Below are 20,287 nucleotides of genomic sequence, written 5' to 3'. Positions count from 1 at the left end.
GGGAGGCTGTGCCACTGGACCCTACAGGACACATACTACGTTAGAGAGTGCTACCAAGACAGGGAGTTATAGCAGCTCTCTTAATCTATAGAAACACACACAGGGAGGCTGCCAAAATGAGGAGACAAAGAAACGTGGCCCATGTGAAAGACTCCAGAAAAATAACTTCGAAAAATGGAGATAAGCAATCTATCAGATGCAGAGTTCAAAACACTGGTGATAAGGATGCTCAAGGAACTTAGTGAGGATCTCAGCAGCAGAAAAAAATCCAGTCAGAAATGAGGGACACACTAATCAAAATAAAGAACAATTTACAGGGAAACAATAGTAGAGTGGATGAAGCTGAGAATCAAATCAATGATATGGAATATAAGGAAGCAAAAGGCAACAATCCAAACAAAAAGAACAAAGACTCCGAAAACAAAACAAAACAAAACACAAGGCTAGTACAAGTGGCCTCTAGGACAACGTCAAGCATTGCAACATTTGCATTGCAGTGTTTTGCAGGCCCTCACCCACCATAACTGGTGTTATTATAGAAAGGGGCAGTTTGGGCACAACAATAATTAGGGACAGAGGATGACATGTGAAGAGACACGTGGAGAAGACAGATGTCTCCAAGCCAAGGAACACCCGAGGCTTCCAGGAGCTAAAAGAGAGGCCTGGAACAGGATCTTCCTTAGTACCTGCAGAGGGAGCACGGTCCAGCTCCTCTGCTTTCAGACTTCCAGCCTCCATAACTGGGAGGCAATACACTGCTCTCATTCTAAGCCACCCAGTTTGTGGTATTTTGTTTAAGCAACAAACCAACATAGTAGGCATGATGAGGAAAATAACAGAGGATGATGTGATGGAGAGTAAGTGGGGCCAAGGGTGGGCGAAGCTACTTCAGCTGGGGGATTTGGAAGGGCCTCTGTTACCTGGGAAGCCACTGAGGGTGATAAACAGGGAAGAGAGATGATCTGGCTGACTTAAAAAAAACCTGTTTACTGACATGGAAAAGCCATAGAGAGCCCTGGCCAGTGTGGCTCTGTTGGAGTGTCGTTCCATACACCCAAAAGTTGCAGCTTTGATTTCCTGGTTGGGGTATTTATAGGAGGCAACTGATGGATGTTTCTCTCTCTCATTTAAAAAATAAATAAAATGAAATATATAGAGAAAAGGATACAAATTATAATTGTACAGCTCAATTTTCACAAGTGAATGCACCCATGTAACCAGCGCTGAGCTCTCCTGCCCCACACCCTGTTCCAGTAGCAAGAGGACCCCGTCTACTCAGCACAAAGCTGGACGGTATCTATACCCTCAATTCTGACACCCTGTACTAGTTTTGACTGTTTTTGGACTCCACGTGACTGGGAGTACGGTCTCTTTTGATTTTGGTTTCTTTCACTCAGTATTATTTTTATGAAATTCCTCCATCTTGTGTGTAGTTTTGGTTCGTCTGTTCTCAAAACTATGCAGTATTCTATTGTGTGAACATAGTAAAATTAGATTACCTATTCTACTCTTGAGAGACATTTGAGTAGTTTCCGGTTGAGGCTCTTGTAATTAGTGATGCTATGAACATTCTTTTTCTTGTTCTCAATGAATGTATTTTTGTATTTCTGTTGGGTGTTTCTAGAGTTGGGATCTGGGTCATAGACAGATAGATAGATTCAGCTTGAGTAGATACTGCCATAGCCTTGGTTGACGTATTAAAAGGTAATGGGAGCGAGTAAAGAACAGAACGTGATAGTGGGGGTGGCAGCAAGAATGAGAACGGAGGCCAGAGAGTCGACTGTAATACTGCTGGCAAAGGACGGCAGTGGCTTTGACGGGGACGACAAGTGAGGAGGTGGAAAGAGACATTCTCATCCAGGATTACACAGGGAAAGCTGATAGGGCCTGATGCCGGTTGGATGTGGGGCGATGAGGGAAAAAGGAATCAAGGTGGCTAGTTAAGTGTTTGGTTTCAACAACTAGGTGGACAGTCGTGCTGGTCATTGAGATGAGGATGAGGAGAAAAATCACAGGCGTGGGGGAGAATCAAGAGCCCTGGTTTGACCAGGTTAAGTTTGAGGTGCCAATTAGCTACCCAATTGGTGATGTCAAGTGGACAACTGGAGCTCAGTTAGATGTCAGGACTGGAGAAATACACTTAGGGCCACCAGCAAATAGGTGCTGGGTACCACTGAGAGGTTCAAGTAAGACGGAGAGGTCACCACCGGTGCTGTCAACACGGAAGTCACTGGTAAGCTAGCAAGAACTCAGTGAGAACGTGGAGTGGGAAACCCAATTGGAGTGGACTGAAGTAAGTGGGAGATGAGAAAGTAGAGTAAGAGGCAATACTATTACTCAAGAAGTTTTGCCATACAGAGCGCAGCTTGGAAAGGACACAAGAGAGGAATCTGGGTCCAAGGGAGGGTTTTTCTCAAGATGGGAGAGATCTGTCATGTTTGGAAGTCATCCAGTAGAGAGAGGTAAGTGTCACATGGGGAAAAGAATAGATAACCACTGAAGCACAGACCTCAAGAGACTGAGAGGGGATGGAGGAGATGAATTTAAAGAGAGAATTTAAAGAGAGACTAGTCATTCGTGATCACTTTTGATTCATTCACACACAGGAATGAATGAAGTTTGGTAAATAAAGTGGTGCTTTCAGCAACTGTTCACTGAATAAACAGATGAGTGGAATATCATATAAGACATTCAGAAAAGAGAGGAAGAATGGAAATACACAGGGAAAGTGTATTTGCCTTCTTACAACCTCTTGAAGACAAAACACAATTATTTGAGCACAAAGCCATATTTCAACAAGCACAGACATATTTTACTTTTCAAGCCATATTTCAATAAGCACAGGCATATTTAGTTTTCAAGTTGAAGTTATAAATTCTGAAACAAATGCAGGGTAAGGGGGCTGGGGTCTGGGTAGAGGTGGGCAATGCTAGGGATAAGGGGAAAAACAAAGAAAAAATGCAGGGTAATAGCATACTTGAAATAAGATGAAGAGGCCTTGGGCCAGGCAGCTCAGTTGGTTAGAACATTGTCCCAATACGCTAAGGCTGTGGGTTCAACAACCGGTCAGGGCACATACAAGTGTCAACCAATGTATGTTCTACATACATGTAAGTGGAACAACAAATCGATGTTTCTTTCTCTCTCCCTTCCTTCTTCTCTAAAAAAAAATTGATAATTAAAAAATCAGCCCTTGCTGGTGTAGCTTGGTGGATTGAGCACTGGCTGTGAACCAAAGGGTCACCAGTTCGATTCCCAGTCAGAGCACATGCCTGGGTTGCAGGCCAGGTCCCCAGTGGGGGCCACATAAGAGGCAACCACACATGGATGTTTCTCTCCCTCTCTTTCTCCCTCCCTTCCCCTCTCTTTAGAAGTAAATAAATAAAAAATAAACCCTTAAAATCCTATTAAAAAAAATAAGGTGAAGTAAATTGGGAGAACATTCCTGAAGTGAAGTTTCAGATCTGACTTCAATTTCATTAGGAAAAAGTGATAACAGAAAACAGAGGAAAAGGGGGAAAAACAGATGTTAATAAGCAAGGTAGGTAGTATGAGCTATGTTGTAGGTTGTGTTGAATAAATGCAAGAGGACTGAGTCTGAAAGCAGGGATAATTACATAGCTTAAAGAGTAGCCACTTCATGCCAAACACTAACAGCGTATCCGACATGGCTACTGTGTATCCAGTGCCTGCCCTGGGTACTGGCACCGAGCTAGTCATTTATAAAATATATATGATTTCCAATACAACCCTACAGAATTACATAGTTTATTAGTAGTGACCAAAATCCAAAATTCCACTTGTCAGATGAGGGAATTAAGACTCAGCATTTCAGGAATTTTACCAAGCTACCACGGTTAGTAGAGCTGAAGCGAGATTTGGAGCCTGGTCTCCCTGATGCCTAAGGCCACCGTCGGTCGCACTTCATCTCACTGTATATTCCCATTCCCCTTGCACTCAGCACAGAGGCCTGCCCAGGACAAATGTGTCGCAGCAGCAGTGACCCCAATGTAAACCAGGTGACCTGTCCTTGCACTTAATCCCAGTTGTTCCTGAACAACCTTCTCTGCCCCACTCCCACCCCCACCCTCAGCTCACTAGTCTTCCTGTTTCTTAAATGGGACAACCTCTGTCCCCAGGGCACTCGCCCATTCCCTCTTCCCAAGCTACCCCTTTACATCCTTCAGATTTCAGAATAACTGCTGCTCTCTCTAAACCGCCTTCCCTGGCCAGTCCATCTAAAACAGACCCCTGTATCAGCCATGTTTCCTAACGTCCACCATGTTTTGTGGTTGTACTGTTGGTTTACTTTCTGGTGTCCTTCCCCAGTATTAACCCCATGAGACCAGAGAACTTGAGTCTTGTTTACCTTTGATTTCCCAAGACTGTGCTATTCTGTAAGGGGACACTAGTCACACGTGGCTATTCAGGACTGCAGCTGTGGCCCCTCAGAACTAGGATGTGCAGTAAGTGGAAAATTCTTGGGAAATCAAAGGAAGGTGTGCATGGGTTTGGCATCATGCACACTGGGTTTCGAAGACTTGGTATGAGAAAGCAATGTATATGATCTCAATGTTTTAAAATATTGATTGCATGTTGAAATTATAGTATTTGGAGAAACTAGGTTAAATGTGATTAAAATTAAATTTCACCTGTTTTACTTTTTAATGTGGCTACTATATATATTTTTAAATATTTCATTTGTTTATTTTTAGAAAGATGGGAAGGGAGGGAGAAAGAGAGGGAGCGAAACATCAAATGCGCTAGAGACACAGTGACTGGTTGCTTCCTGCACACCTCCAACTGGAGATCCGGCCCACCATCCAGGTAGGCTCCCAGAGCAGGAGTCGAACCAGTGACCTTGAGGTTCACAGGCCAGCATTCAACCCACTAAGCCACACTGGCCAGGGCAGAAGGTTTTAATTTACATAAGTGACTCACATTATATAGGGTCTGGCAAAAATAGCACCCTTTTTTATGAGCTAGTAATCTATACCAAGTCTTGTATTACAAAATCACAAGCATGTAATTATGCAACATAACAATATCACACTCAAGCACACCATATCACATCTTAGGTGAAATGTTCTAATTGCTGTCCACCTTGTGCAATACATTCACGGACCCTCCCAACCACACTCAAGCAAGCCTTACGACATAATTCGATGGTAATGTCGGCAAATTTGTCCCGAATTCTGTCTTTTAGTTCATCAATGTCGCGGGGTTCGGTCTTGTACACAAGATCTTTAAGGATACCCCACAAAAAGAAGTCAGGCGGAGTTAGGTCTGGGGATCCATCCGGCCACTCCAGCGGCCCTCGGCGCCCTATCCACCTCCCTTCAAAATGCAAGTCCAACCATTCTCTGACACACATCGCATAATGTGGTGATGCGCTGTCCTGCTGGAAGTAAACTCCAAAGTCCTGTTCAACTCTCGGCCACAATTCTGTTTGTAGAACACGGAGGTAATTATTCTGATTGACAGCACCATCAAAGAACACTGGCCCGATTATACCCATGACCGATATTGCTGCCCACACTGTTACCCCTGGTAAGTTTGTGTCTTTCTCTAAGATAACGTGTGGGTTCACATCGCTCCAATACACACAATTATGGCGATTGATATGGCCATTCAATTTGAATGTAGCCTCATCTGACCACCATATCTTGGCTGGAAAGTTCTCATCCTCACGTAACTTGGCCAAAAATCTTTCACAAAATTCTACCCTTCTGTCTGAATCTCCATCATGTAAGGAATGTAGCAAACGCGGAATGTACGGCTTCATTTTCATTTTGTCCAGCAACCTTCGAACACTTCTGTCACTAATACCGAGTTCCCCTGACAGACACTTACTGGACTTTTGAGGGCTTCGCAACAACGATGCCCGTAATTCAGCAGCCTTTTCTTCCGTCGTCGCGGAAACTCGTCTTCCTGATCTTTTGGCATCATGCACACTGCCGGTTGCCTCAAACTTTCTGATCAGACTCGTGATGTTACGGCTCTGTACCAGCCGGATGCCAAATTCTTCATGTAACAAGCGAGCGGTTGCTGCGCCGTTGCACTGGTTTTGATAGTACAGCTTCACTGCTCTCACTCGCTGCTCCCTTGTCAGGCGATGGGCCATTTCATTTCAGGGAACCTGGAACACAAAGGGTAATAAATAAGGTTACTAAGACAACACGTCCGTCCAATACTATACTATTCTACTTTTAAAAGGGTCTTACTTCTGCTGGACCCTGTATTTCTAGACTCTGAAGCAGCGTTGTCTCAGAGCCTAGCAAAGTGTCCTGGTCCGTTTTATTTAGCGAAATAACCAATGTTAACAGACAGAAGTAATGGGTGAGTGGAGATATGGTCTTTGCCTTCCATTAGGAAAATGGATACAGCACTGCCCTGGGTGTCAGGAGACCTGGGTTCTGGTCCAGGATTTACTGGCATCACTGTGTAACCTACTCCACTCTGGGCGTCAATTTTCCCATCAGGCATTTGATCTCTGAGGTCTGAAAGTGTATGAGAATACGTGGTGGAGAAAGGTGGGGAATCCTGGTCCTACAGACATTGTCTTCTGTTTGGCGCTAGCACAGCACCAGAGCTTCGGCCCACGGAAGGAGGCAGCAAGAATAGCAGACCAAACTCCCGAAGCCGGCGAGGACCGCCAGCTTCCTCGGACTGACGTCACTGGGGCGCGACGCCGTAGTCTGTCCCGTCTTCTAAGCGGCAGTGGCTCCCGCCAAGACGAGCGCGAAGCTAACAGAGTCCAACAGCTCCTGAGTCTCTTTGGGACCCAAGACTCAGTAAACCAGTAAACCACGGCCAACTTCCTTCTCACGTCCCTCTCGCCGCGAACAAGAACTTGGAAAATATGAACCCTACCGGACTGTCCCGAGCCGACTCTCAGTGCGGCTGCGCAGGGCACGTGCGCACCCTCTCCGGTCCGGCGATTGGCTGTGACGTAACTTCCGGCGTGAGTGGCGAAAGCCGGGAGGGCGAGCGACTGAGCGAGCAGGCATCCAGCAGCAGGCAGCAGGCAGGCGGGCGGGAGGGCAGGCGGCACAGAGGGAGGGAGCAAGTGAGCAGTGAGTGAACCAACGAGGGCAGCCGCGTCCCGAGATCAGCCTAGATTCTCCTCGTCCCTCTGACCCCCGACCCGGAGCCCACAGCGCCTCCGGTCTCCAGTGGAGCGGACACGGCCCGGCCCGGCCATGGCCTCGTTGCTGAAGGTGGATCAGGAAGTGAAGCTCAAGGTAGCGGCACCTGTCCGGGCCTCGTTACCCCTCGCTTCGATCCCCAAGCAGTCTGACCGGCTCCCCACTCCCCATGGCGTCTTTGTCTCCCTGGGGACACCAGCGCTGAGCTTCCGCTCGACTCAGCCCAGCCCCCCACTCCCAAAGACGGCATCGGGGAAGAGGATAGTATAGGGTGGCCTTCTGTAACTCGTCTGGTGATGGAGAGCCCTAGGGACACTTCTTCGGACACGTGGTGAACTCAGTGCTTTAGGCTAGTGACAGCTGGAAGTTCCCCAGCCCCGCCTCCGGACGCTGCCGCTGTCTTTGGCGTCAGGCCTGCCTGAGGCCAGGTCTGGGCGGCTTGGCACGTTTGTGAGCTCACACCTCTCCTATCCACCTGTCTTTTCTCTGCTCACAAAGGCGGACAGCCTCAGACACAAAGAGAGAGAGAGGGAAGACAGGCGGGCGCTGCCCTCAAGCCCCGCTTCCCTCTCCTGAGATGGAGAAATGGGTCCTCAAAAAAATAAAATACTTGCAGTCTGGGGGCCTCTCAGCTTCTCATTTCAATGTCAAGGTGAGGGAGAAACAGCTAGATTCGAAGTTCCCCATCCTGCCCTCTCCTCTGTTGCCTGGTAATGACTTGCTCTTACTGAATTGCTCTTTGTTAATTTTAGGTTGATTCTTTCAGAGAGCGGATCACAAGTGAGGTGAGTGAAATAAATAGAAAAGTGAGTGCTGGTTAATAACTTGGAGTTTCCCAAAGGAAAGAAAACTGTAGAGAGAAACCACCCTACAATTCTTAATGTTATTTTTCCTCATCTTTAGGCAGAAGACTTGGTGGCAAATTTTTTCCCAAAGAAGTTGTTAGAACTTGATAGTTTTTTGAAGGTGAGAGTCCCTTTTCCTCAGATTTCCCAGTTTTTTTGGCCCTGATCTTTCTGTCAGTTGGGACAAACCATGTGTTGACTCTGTTTTCTTTTGTACTGTGAAGCCCTGTCATTTCTTGCCCTTCATATGCAATATTTCTTTGTTCATCTTGAAAAGACTGATGTTTCAGGGGTGGGCGTCTCTCTTTCAGGAACCAATCCTAAACATCCATGACCTAACTCAGATCCACTCAGACATGAATCTCCCTGTCCCTGACCCCATTCTTCTCACCAATAGCCACGATGGACTGGATGGTGTAAGTGTCCTGTATTTATATTTATCTTTGTCTTCTGAAGCAGTAGGTTCTCTGTCCTCTGTTTCCCGGTCAGTTCACACATGCACTGAGGAGAGAGTGGGATTTGGATCTGGGAATGCATCTTTCACAGGCTTAATGACTCCAGTGCACCCCCTTTAGACCCTGAGTTTCATTTGTAGGAGGCGAATTTGCTAGTGCTACTGTGTTATAGTAAGTTTCCAGTAGGACTAACAGCTACAGGTTCCCCCAGGTTTCCTGGTCTGGTCCCATGACTTTAAGCAAGACTTTTTTTTCCCACCTGTTTCAATGTCTTGAGTCTTGTTATGGGATAAAGTAGTTGTTCTTGATAGTAACTGCAGTCCCTGTATTCACTGTGCATCTTTATTACCCAGTCCTTATCCGTTAAATGTCCACATTCTACAACACCAGTGACATTGTATTGTTTTTTGTCTGCCTTACTGTCTCATTGTTAGAGCTTACAGTTCTGGAAAGCAGAACCTGTCTTAATTGTCTCTGTGTTTCCAGTACCTTGCATTGTTCCTGGTTCATAACAGGTGCTAAATACATGTTGATCAACTATTGTGCTTCTTTACGGGACCAGCAAACTTGTACATTTTCCCTTAATTATCTTTACCGTGCATTGAATTGTTCTTTTTTCCTGTTGTGTATAGCAGCGATTTTTCAACCAGTGTACCCCAAGAATTTTAAAACGTGTGACACCCAGCCGTTTAATCAGGGGCACTGACCTCTTTTTCCCTTAGACTGGCAAATGAAAAAAATGACAGCAGCCAACACAATAGCCATTTGGTATAGATGAATCAAAATTCTGCCTATTTTTTGTCAGATCAGCACAAAGTATATATTTTGGTGTGTCGCAGAATTTTAGTAATTAGTTTATGTGTGCCATAAGATGAAAAAGGTTGAAAATCACCTTTTTATAGTATCCGTTCCTCTCCTCTAATTGCTTAATGTGTTATATTTCTTGAAAGTTTGGTCTTACCAACTAGAATGTAAGTGGCTTTGCGGCAAGAGTCTTTTCTCAAAGCCTTGTAGGTACTTAGTGAATTGCACAAATTAATAAGATAACTTAGGGGGTCAAAGAAGAAATGTTCGCGAAGTGGAACTTGTGATGGGGATGTGAGTGTCGAGAGCTGGCTAATCTCTGTCTCTTTGTTTCCTTAGCCCACTTACAAAAAGCGAAGGTTGGATGAGTGTGAAGAGGCTTTCCAAGGTAAGAGCCACCCCACCCCACCCACCCCACCTGCCCCTGGCTTGCAGCCTTGAGAAGCAGGATGGGTCTGGTGTTCTCCTGGCCTGGAAGCAGGATCTGATTTTATTTTCCAGTGTTAGCATTCCCAAGTCTTCCAAATACGCTCATTAGTTAATGGCACTTTAAACTGAACTTTTTGGTGAAAAAGGGGGGTTTGACTTAGTACGGCACCACCAAAGGAGAGGGACGGGGGTAGCTGTGCGTCGCAGAATTCTCACAGAAGTCTCAGTTCTGTGGTTTTCCCCCTTTCTAGTCAGAGTTGGTACCTTAAGTCTACAGAGCATTTTTTTTTTAAGATTTTATTTATTTATCTTAGAGTGGAAGGGAAGGAGAGAGAGAGAGAGAGAAATATCAATGTATGGTTGCCTCCTGTGCGTCCCCTGCCAGGGGCAGGGAACTGGCCTGCAACCCAGGCATGTGCCCCGACTGGGAATCGAACCGCGATCGTGTGGTTCGCAGGCCCGCGCTCAATCAGAGCATATTTTAATTCTCTTATTTTTTAGACTTTGGGCATATTGTGGACGCTCACTTGTTAATCCATATATTCTCTTCTCAATTCTGTTGGTGGTGTCGATGTTTGTTGTGACAGATGAAAGGCAGAGGTCATGGCATCTCATGGGTCTAGGGAAGAAGGGAGATAGGTGGGGATGCTATGTCCTGGCGCTCACCCCAACCATTTGGCCTTCTTCATGTCCCTGCCAGGAACCAAGGTGTTTGTGATGCCCAATGGGATGCTAAAAAGCAACCAGCAGCTGGTGGACATTATTGAGAAAGTGAAACCTGAGATCCGGCTGCTGATTGAGAAATGCAACACGGTGAGGCAGGGGCTAGTGACCTATGGGCTGACTTCAAACAGCCTGGCTTGAACAATGATCATTGACGGATGGCGGGGCTGGAGCATTGGAGGTGACATGGGTGTTGGCAGACTAAGTATCTTGGCTCCTGTGCTCCTGGCCCCTGGCCCCAGCAGCATGAATTGTAAGCTTCATGATGTCAGTAGAAAAAGCCGTGGTCCTCATATATATATTTTGGGCTTCTCCAGGTCAAAATGTGGGTACAGCTCTTGATTCCTAGAATAGAAGATGGAAACAACTTCGGGGTATCCATTCAGGTAATGTGCTTCCATCACACACTGGAGAGAAAGGTTGGAGAGACACACTTCTCTCTCCTGCTCTGTCCATTGAAGTGACTTTTAACTTACTGTGGGGTTTTTTGTTTTGTTTTGTTTTAAAGGAGGAGACCGTTGCAGAACTAAGGACTGTGGAGAGTGAAGCTGCATCTTATCTGGACCAGATTTCTAGGTAGGGCTGCCTGGGTGTGGCCCAAGCATTGGGGGCTGGCAAGGTGGGGAGTACTGCCCAGGGTCTCCTGCAGCTTTCTCCTCTTCTCTCTCCTTCCAGATATTATATTACAAGAGCCAAATTGGTTTCTAAAATAGCTAAATATCCCCATGTGGTAAGTAAGGGTTCTGTGGCCCAAGGGTAGAAGTGGCAGGACAGGGAGGAGCCACCGTTCTGGGGAAAGAGCTGTCTGCGGACAGTCTGGCCTTGGGAACTGGCCTCTCTCTGCCCCTTCCTCCAGGAGGACTATCGCCGAACCGTGACGGAGATCGATGAGAAGGAATATATCAGCCTCCGCCTCATCATATCAGAGCTAAGGAATCAATATGTGAGTACCCTTGGCCCCTGCCCACAGTTGCCTTGGTGTCTCTTAGTTCTGGTGATAAATTTCTTGTCATTCTCTGGAGGTTGAGATGGATGACGGAGGTAAAATGAATAGAACCAATTCTGCTTGTCAACTGAGTGTTGAGAACTGTGAAATCATGGAGGGTAGATAGCTGGGTATCTCCCTTCTCTGCCTGGATGGGAGGGGGTGCAGTGTAGCATGAGGGTCATCAGAGTTGGACAGACTTCGGGTTGGAACCGATCCTACTTCTACTGTGTGGCCTTGGGCAAGTTGTTGAACCTTTGGCTTCAGTCTCTTCGTCTGCAAAATGGAACTTAGAGTGTCCGCTGCACAAAGGCGGTTTTAACACTGAGTAAGAGAGCCCTGGCCAGTGGCTCAGTTGGCTGGAGCACTGTCCTGTGCACTAGAAGGTCGCGGGTTCACTTCCCCAGTCAGGACACATACCTGGGTTGTGCGTTTGATTGGGCCGCATGCGGGAGGCCACGGTAGATGCTTCTCTCTCACATCAGTGTCTCTCTCTCTCTTCCCGTTCCTTTTTCTTAAAATCAGTAAGTATATCCTTGGGTGAGGATTAAAAAATACATTTTTAAAAATGAGTGAGATAACATATTAAAGGACCCAGTGTAGTTCTTTGTCTCATAAGTGCACAGTAAATGTCAGTTACTATTAGACACGCAGGGCCTTGGAAATGGCCGGGTACACCCAGGGCTAAGAGAAGTCTGAATGCCTCGATTTCCGGTGCAGACGAGTGAGAATGGGGTTGTGTGAATGATTGCTGGGGGGGTTGGTGGGGAGGGGTCTTTTCTTTTTGAAGAACAGGTAGAACAGGTGGTGACTCTGCTCTCCCCCGTCCCAGGTCACTCTACATGACATGATCCTGAAAAATATCGAGAAGATCAAACGGCCCCGGAGCAGCAATGCAGAGACACTGTACTGAGGCCAGGGCCAGGGGACTCTGTGAGTCTGGCTCGAGACCGACATTGCCTTGGTTTGTTACATGACTATCGTGATGGGGAAACTGGCTGGAAATAGTAACCACACCTCTCTCTGTTTTTAGTTAGAGTCTAATGAAGCTCTCATGTAGTTCTGTGACGTGTTTACCTCTTTTTTCAGGCCTCAGGAACTCTTCTATTTCCCTCCCTAACACCCCGACCTGCCCTAATTTCTAGAGAACTCCAGGTTTGTGTGCACAGGGTGTTGCCACAGGAATACTTGCGTTTTCTCTCCCCATCCTCCTCCTGTGACTTGGGCTTTGCGTTTGTTGTTTTTTTTTCCTTTTGATGATTAGTTGGTTAGGAGCTGAAGGAAATAGAAGGAAAGTGCTAGGTGTTTGGGGTTTTTTTTAGGATCTGGGGTTAGGGAGACCAGTTTCTCTCTTCTGATGTGAGGTTAGTGTTTCTTGCTCACGCGGGACACTGAATCCTCCCTGCTACCGTTGTCCTGGGGATGACTTTGGGGTTCCCATCTACATACTTACGTGACCGGAGACACCTTAGACCTCAGCTAAGTCCCTAGCTCCTTCAGATGTTTTTATAACTAGACTTTCACACACACAAACTTGCATGATCAACACACACACACAGACACACGTGCACCTGCCTTTCTACTCTGTTACCTGACTCCCCCCGACAGACACTGTCCCTCCCTCACACACGTTGCTCGGGAGGCGATCATTGTCTTAGTCATCATCCACCAGGGCCCGTTGTCTCCTGACATTGTAGCCCCTTGGTACCCAGGGGCCGGTGAGCCGGAGGAGAACCGAGCGGTGAGAAGCAGAGGGACTGGGGAAGGCTCCTGCACTGTGACTTGGCTCTTTTTGGGCATTATTGCAAAGGCCAGTCCTCGGACTCCTGATTGCCTCTCTTGACCAGTTGTAAGTTAGGGTGGAGGTTTCACGGCTGCGAGGGATAGATGCTGCTACTCCTGCTGGGCTTTCCCTTTGGGAAAAAAGTTTTTATTTATAGTGTTGTGCTTCCAGGGAACGCAGTCACGTGTGTGCTCATTGTGTGTGTGGAAATCTGCTGGGCAAGTCAAAACCGTAGAAGAGTTGCCTCCCATCTCTAGGATCCTCCAGAGATGCCTCCCACTTTTAATTCTGCCGCTACTGGAGAGCCAGTGTCTGCAGTCAGCCCGAAGGGTCTCTCTCAGTGTCTGTTTCTGGCTTACTCTTCCTGTCTCTGTCTTCCAGCCCCTGCACGTGTTTCCCCCGGATGTGTCGTTTTTCACTCCCAGGACTGCTGTGTAGAGGGGGAGTCAGGATGCCATCTTCCCGTGAATAGTGCTCAGTAACAAACCAACTGCATTTTAGTTGGGCAGTGCCCCGATCCTCCCTCCAGACCCCTTCCAGATAAAACACATCCCTTCTCCTACCATGCGTTTCTCAGTTTCCCTTTTTGTTTGTTGGATTGTTCTGCTGCCCCTACTCCTCGCCCTACCACCCTTGGGTCGTAATGTAAAATTCTTTTACCATGTCAAGAAATTATTAAAAATACAGGTACTTTGACCTCTTTCTAAAGTCGCAGACCCTGGTGCGATGCTCTGGTGGCTAGAGACATAACCGTATTCACGTGTGTGTGTGTGTGTGTGTGTGTACCTCCATGTGACACTGCCAGCCCCCCCATCCGGTGTCTTTTTACCAGTGGACCTTCCTCTTTCTTCTGGAATAATGGGAAGATTGAGACTCCTGCCTAGCAAGAGGCAAGGGTCAGTCCTTCATTTGTATTCAGTCTGAATTACATGAAAGAGAGCTCTTCCCAAGTCTAAGCTGCTGTGTCCCAACCCTCAACGAGATCTCAGCTCCTTACTTGCTTCCTTCCCCGTGGTACCCATGAACTGCCACTAGAGGCCGCTCTAGTTCTACGTGGGCAATCACCTGGTTCAAGGCTCACCCTACCCTGTGGTTTTCTTTACCTTATGCTAATTCTCCCGTCTGAATAATGTCTTAAATTTCTTGAGGAGATGCCAGGGGACTCTTGATTTCAAATGACTTAGAGGGCTGTCTGGGACCCTAGCTCCCTCTGAAATAAAGTTTCCTCAACTTCCGCCTTGTAAAGTAGCCTTCTGGTTTCCAACGATTCCCTCGTGGTCTCTGCAAAAGGAGATACACAGGGTCTTGAACGGTGGAGGAACATCTGCTCTGGTCCATCTCAGAGATAACCTGCAGCTCCCAGTTTTTTATGTCTGCCTGTGCCATGCTCTGTTAAGCACTTGACATGCATGACCACATTTAGCCTTCAGAGCCTTCTTTATAGGAGAGGACACAGACTCGTGTCTGTGGTCACACCGCCTCCCCTGAGGTCACACCGCCTAGCGTCCTGGGACCAGTGCAGATCTTATACCCACGCCTTCACCACTTCTCCTTTCTCACTGCCCAGACAGAAGAGGCCCGAGCCTGCAGATGAAGGGCTCGGCCTCGGCAGCTGCCAGAACACAGTGCTTCCTGCTGAACTGGGCCGTAGATCCCTGGGGCTAGCGCACCTGCCAGGGTGTAGGGAAATGGACACTCTGGTGCCTTCATTCAGCACACGGGACTCAAGTGGGCATCTGAGACTTGCATTCTTCCTCAGGCCTGTTTTGTGTGGAAGGTAGAGTTTAGCGTTCCTTCCAGTGCCCTCTGGTCTGATGGTCTAAGTGGTGGAAATGAGCACGGAGCACGGGTCGAGCTGCCGGCAGGAGTTAAAGGGCAGGGGAGATGCCGTGCACGTGGAAGTAGGGCCGTGGGCCAAACCACAGAACAGAAAATTGGAACAGAATTATATAAATCAAGGTCAGAAATTTCCTGTTCAACCCACAGGGTGGAGTTTTCTCCATTCCTGTCCATCCGACTGAATATAAACCCTGATTTGATGTCAGCAGCTAGAAGGAGCTGCTGTTAGGAGTCTCGTTTCAGCTCTCAGCAGTCACCATGAATGTCAAGGTGGCCCTCCTGTTCCTGGCACTGTCCCTCATCACCATCTTTGCCCTGACCTATGTATTGCTGACCGGCCATGGGGGCTCCAGCCAGCCTCCCCACTGCCCCTCTGTATCCCACAGTGCCCAGCACTGGACACACACTGGCCAGAGCCAGCTGTTTGCAGACCTGAGCCCAGAGGAGTTGACGGCTGTGGTGAGCTTTCTGACCCAGCAGCTGGGGCCAGGCCTGGTGGATGCAGCCCAGGCCCGCCCCTCAGACAACTGCATCTTCTCAGTGGAGCTGCAACTGCCTCCCAAGGCTGCAGCCCTGGCCCATCTGGACAGGGGGAGCCCCCCACCTGCCCGGGAGGCCCTGGCCATCATCATTTTTGGCGGACAACCCCAGCCCAACGTGAGTGAGCTGGTGGTGGGACCACTGCCCCACCCTTCCTACCTTCGGGATGTGACTGTGGAGCGTCACGGGGGCCCCCTGCCCTATCACCAGCGCCCTGTGCTGACAACTGAATATGCTCAGATGTGGAAGCATTTGAAAGAGGTGGAGCTACCCAAGGCACCCGTCTTCCTTGCTTCGGTCTTCAACTACAATGGCTCCACTCTGGCACCTATACAGGCCACTCCTAGGGGCTTGCGCACAGGGGACCGCACTACCTGGATCGGCCTCCACCATAACATCTCAGGTGTCGGGATGTTCCTTCACCCGGTGGGGCTGGAGTTACTGCTGGACCACAGGGCTCTGGATCCTGCCCACTGGGCTGTCCAGCGGGTCTTCTACCTTGGGCGCTACTATGCAGACTTGGGCCAGTTGGAACGGGAGTTTAAGGCTGGTCGACTGGAAGTGGTTAGCGTCCCTCTGCCCCTGCCAAATGGCGCTTCGTCCCTAAGGCCCCGTGTGCCCCCAGGTCCTCTCCCCCCTCTTCACTTCTCACCCCAGGGCTCCCAGTACAGTGTGCAAGGGAACCTGGTGGCCTCCTCCCTCTGGACATTCACCTTTGGCCATGGGGTGTTCAGTGGCATGAGGATTTTTGACGTTCGGTTCAAGGGCGAGCGAGTGGCCTATGAAGTCAGTGTCCAGGAGTGTCTGTCTGTCTATGGTGCTGATTCACCCAAGACAATGATGACCCGATACTTGGATAGCAGCTATGGACTCGGCAGTCACAGCCGGGGCTTGGTGCGGGGTGTGGACTGCCCCTATCAATCTGCAATGGTGGACGTCCACGTGTTAGTGGGCAAAGGGGCAGTCCAGCTGCTCCCAGGGGCTGTGTGTGTGTTTGAGGAGGCCCAAGGACTACCCCTTCGAAGGCATCACAATCACCTTCAGAGTCATTTCTACGGTGGTCTGGCCGGCTCAGCCCTCGTAGTCAGGTCTGTGTCGACTGTCGGCAACTATGACTACATTTGGGACTTTGCGTTGTACCCAAATGGGGCGCTGGAAGGGCGGGTCCACGCCACGGGCTTTGTCAACACAGCTTTCCTGAGTGGTGGGGAGGAAAGCCTCCTCTTCGGGAACCGCGTGGGGGAACAAGTGCTGGGCACGGTGCACACGCACGCCTTCCACTTCAAGCTGGACCTGGATGTGGCAGGTGAGTGTCCAGGAAGGGAGGACTTCGGGGTGGAGCGGAGGGAAGGGAGACCCCCCCCCCGCCACCCTGCCCCAGATCAAACTGGAGCAGTCTAGAGGGTAGCTTTCCAGCTGTGTAATTTGCAGTGGCACCAGAGCAGGGCTGATCGCAGTGCATTCAGCTGCGGTGGGCACGAGCTGATGGCTCACTGACAGGCAGAGGAGGGGGCTTCCCTGACGAGCTCTGACCATCCGGCCCCTCTGAAGTGCTGCCATTCTGGAATTAAATGTGATGGCTCTGCCTGCCTTAGCCTCCAATGATGATGGGTGGTGAATTTGCCCCAAAGCGGGGCTCTGAGTTCTTCCTGATTCCAAAGGGCAGTGGAGGTTGGGAAAGCCGGGGCCTGAGTGGTGGTAGGAGGCAGTCCATCCTACAGAGCTTTTCAGAGTGGGGCTGGTCCCAGGAATGAGAAGGCAGTGGGGACACTAGCTTGGAGTTGCTGCTCCATGGGGGTTCAGACCAGCAGGGACATGAGATAGTGGCCCTGTCCTCCTAGGGAGGGCCGTCCCATCCCTGCCTGCACATGTCGCCACAACGACAAGGAAGGCATGTAGCAGGCTGCTGCCAGGGTGCAAGGGGAGTTCTCGGGTCGGGCTCGGGGCACAAAGAGGTTCTGCTGCTCCCAGCATGTTGGTCGGGGGCAGAAAATCACCAGTTTAGCAAATCACAGGTGGTCGGGCCCAGAAAGGAAATGAGAAACCCACCAGACCCTTTCCGCTTTACAGTTTGGGAAAGTTAGGGGGGTTGGGGGGACGGGAGGAGGGATCGGCCAAGTGTAAAGTGCTACAATGGGGTCAAACTCACTTTCACGGTGGGGGGGCACATCTGCCTCCCAGTTGCCTGCAAAGGGCCGAATGTCATTTTAGAGCTGTAGAAATGAGACTATTTTTTAACAGTTAAGCAAGAGCTCGGCTCTGCTGCTGGGTAGAAACAAGGTGCCGGGCTGGATAACACAAGGTGGAAGGCCGGATTTGGCCCTCGGGCCTTGTGTGTGCTATAACTAAGGATTTTTCTTGTGGAACATTCTCTTGTCTTGGGTATAAAGACACGCGGTTGAGTGTGTATGGTGTTGGGGGCGGAGGGGAGGAAGAACTAAGAAAATGGCATGATTGAAGTGGCATATTAACCATTCTTTGACACATTTGGAATATGACTTTTCTAATTTGAAGTTTCTCTTCAGCATTTCTGATATTAAAGAGCCTTTAAAATCAAGTCACATTTCTTGGATCCCTAGTGGGTATAGCACAGGTTGGCGCTGTGGGCCAGAGGCTGTGCCAGGCCCCCACTGCCCGGGACAGCCAGCAGAGACAGTGGCTTCGGTCGAGGGACGCGCCCCCACCCCGTGCCAGCTGCCTTCATTAGGTCGTGTGTAAAGGAACTGACCGTCCGAACATGCCGAGTGCATCATCGAGTGCCGAGTGGGCGGGGTAATGAGTGCAGGTTGCTGTTGCTATGGGTTCTAAGGAGTTCCCAGACAATTTAAAGATAGAAATCTCACTTCTGAAAAAAAGGTAAAAGTGGTCCGCATCTTGCTGAGAAAGAAAGCAGATCCCAGAGCTGGGAGGAACGTGCAGAGTACTGTGGAAGGGGACTGGGTTTTTCCAGCCAGCTTCTCCAAGACAAATGTCCCTTTCATAGTTTACAAGAATGTAACTAGGCCACCTGTGTGTGCTTTTCCATTTAAGGAGCTCAGCCATCGAAGAGCCTTTATTGTGCCAAGGGTAGAGATTCAGAAAATGAGAATCAAAGAAGCAAACAGTTGGTCCGAGGGTAGACCAGTGCTAACAGAACTTATGTAGTAATGGAGATACGCTATGCGTGCATTGTCCACTACGTTAGCCACTGGCACATGTGGCTACTGAGCACTTGAAATGTAGCTATTGTGATTGAGGAACTGAATTTTTAATTTAAATGCAGGTAGTCACTTGTGACTACTTGGAACTGTATTGGACAGGGCAGGGTCGAAGAAGACGGGCTAGTCCCCAGTCCGAGACCTCCTGGCTCCCAGTGTGGAGTGCTCTGATGAGTGCTGCTGCCCTTCGGCAGGCCAGTGCAGTGGACATCGGGGGGGGGGTGAGCCTGTCTCGCCTGGTGTGGAACTCCTCTCCCTCCCTCGTCCTGGCAGGGCTGAAAAACTGGGTGGTGGCCGAAGACGTGGTGTTTCAACCCGTGGCAGCTCCCTGGAGTCCAGAGCACCAGCTGCAGCGCCCACAGCTGACCCGGCAGGTCCTGGAGAGGGAGGACCTGACCGCGTTCTCCTTGGGCAATCCCCTTCCTCGCTATCTTTACCTGGCCAGCAACCAGACTAACGCTTGGGGTCACCGGCGTGGGTACCGGATACAGATCCACAGCCCCCTTGGCGTACACATCCCCCTGGAGAGTGACATGGAGAGGGCGCTCAGCTGGGGGAGGTGAGGAGGGCACTGGGCACACGGGCCGGGAGGGGAGGGCTGGTCCCTTTCCCCATCCCAGCTCTTCCAGGCCCCAGCTCACCACCCTTGCTCAACATCCACCCCTGGACCTCCTCCCGGATCCCAGTAGGCATGGGATGGGAGATGATCTTCCACACAGCCCGATCCAGAGGACTCCTGGGACGGTGAAGACCTTTGACATGTCCTGACTCCCCCCTTTTACAACACTCCTGGTCAGATACCAGCTCGCGGTGACCCGGAGGAAAGAGGAGGAGTCACAGAGCAGCAGCATCTATTACCAGAATGACATCTGGACACCCACTGTTGTCTTTGCTGACTTCATCGATAATGAGACGCTCTTAGGAGAGGTTGGTGGCTCTAGAGACGGAGGAGAGGGGCTCCTCTGTGTCTGGCGCCTTGGCTGCCCACACGCTGGCAGGAGATTGGAGGGAATGGTCTATTGCCAGCTCTCAGATTCAGGAGCCAGGGAGTTGGCCAACCCAGATTAGGCCTGGGACACTGACCACCCTACGGCCTCTCACGTGGATCACCACGGAGACCTGGGGCTGGGAGGAGATGGAAGCAGGGCTGAGGCTGGAGGTCAGGAACTGACCTGGTCGGACTGTGGCTAAGGGGTGGTTCTCTGGGTCTCCCCTCCAAAGTCCTTCAGCTCCTCCCTCTTCCTTCAGGACCTGGTGGCCTGGGTTACAGCCAGCTTCCTGCACATCCCCCATGCTGAGGACATCCCCAACACAGTCACTGTGGGGAACAAAGTTGGCTTCTTGCTCCGACCCTATAACTTCTTCAATGAGGACCCCTCCATCTTCTCCCCTGGCAGCGTCTACTTTGAGAAAGGCCAGGATGCTGGGCTCTGCAGTGTCAACCCTGTGGCCTGCACCCCCCACCTGGCAGCCTGTGTCCCGGACTTGCCCCCTTTCTCTTACCAAGACTTTTAACCCCAAGGGTGCGGTGGGGCATGG

General features: G+C 49.7%; 3 protein-coding genes across 5 annotated transcripts; 2 read left to right on the top strand and 1 right to left on the bottom strand.

Moving 5' to 3' along the window:
• Positions 1 to 4,717: 4,717 nt before the first annotated feature.
• On the bottom strand, positions 4,718 to 6,933 carry LOC118978203 (uncharacterized). Of its 2 annotated transcripts, none has more exons than XM_037033565.1 (2): positions 6,874 to 6,933; positions 4,718 to 6,139 (listed from the first exon to the last, which is right to left on the bottom strand). In XM_037033565.1, exon 2 carries the CDS (start codon positions 6,122 to 6,124, stop codon positions 5,075 to 5,077), a length of 1,050 nt encoding a protein of 349 aa, XP_036889460.1. In that variant the 5' UTR covers positions 6,125 to 6,139; positions 6,874 to 6,933; the 3' UTR covers positions 4,718 to 5,074. The 2 variants fall into 2 exon arrangements, with proteins under 2 accessions (XP_036889460.1, XP_036889459.1); XM_037033564.1 differs by lacking the exon at positions 6,874 to 6,933 and adding an exon at positions 6,454 to 6,866.
• A 44-nt stretch (positions 6,934 to 6,977) lies between these two features.
• Positions 6,978 to 13,886, top strand: PSME3 (proteasome activator subunit 3). 2 transcript variants are annotated; one of them, XM_037033567.1, is made up of 12 exons: positions 6,978 to 7,244; positions 7,901 to 7,933; positions 8,052 to 8,114; positions 8,305 to 8,409; positions 9,592 to 9,640; positions 10,382 to 10,494; positions 10,722 to 10,790; positions 10,913 to 10,980; positions 11,080 to 11,134; positions 11,261 to 11,347; positions 12,222 to 12,322; positions 13,554 to 13,886. In XM_037033567.1, exons 1-11 carry the CDS (start codon positions 7,203 to 7,205, stop codon positions 12,300 to 12,302), a joined length of 765 nt encoding a protein of 254 aa, XP_036889462.1. In that variant the 5' UTR covers positions 6,978 to 7,202; the 3' UTR covers positions 12,303 to 12,322; positions 13,554 to 13,886. The 2 variants fall into 2 exon arrangements, with proteins under 2 accessions (XP_036889462.1, XP_036889461.1); XM_037033566.1 differs by having other exon boundaries at positions 12,222 to 13,886.
• A 606-nt stretch (positions 13,887 to 14,492) lies between these two features.
• AOC2 (amine oxidase copper containing 2) lies at positions 14,493 to 20,287 on the top strand. The gene is made up of 4 exons (XM_037033563.1): positions 14,493 to 16,857; positions 19,022 to 19,307; positions 19,546 to 19,675; positions 19,997 to 20,287. Exons 1-4 carry the CDS (start codon positions 15,270 to 15,272, stop codon positions 20,261 to 20,263), a joined length of 2,271 nt encoding a protein of 756 aa, XP_036889458.1. The 5' UTR covers positions 14,493 to 15,269; the 3' UTR covers positions 20,264 to 20,287.

Source organism: Sturnira hondurensis, unplaced genomic scaffold (genome assembly GCF_014824575.4).
Source record: "Sturnira hondurensis isolate 20B ecotype Veracruz unplaced genomic scaffold, ASM1482457v3 Scaffold0021632, whole genome shotgun sequence".
Taxonomy (NCBI): Eukaryota; Metazoa; Chordata; class Mammalia; order Chiroptera; family Phyllostomidae; genus Sturnira; species Sturnira hondurensis.
Note: the sequence above shows the minus strand (reverse complement) of the source record. Positions and strands in the feature narration are given on the sequence as shown.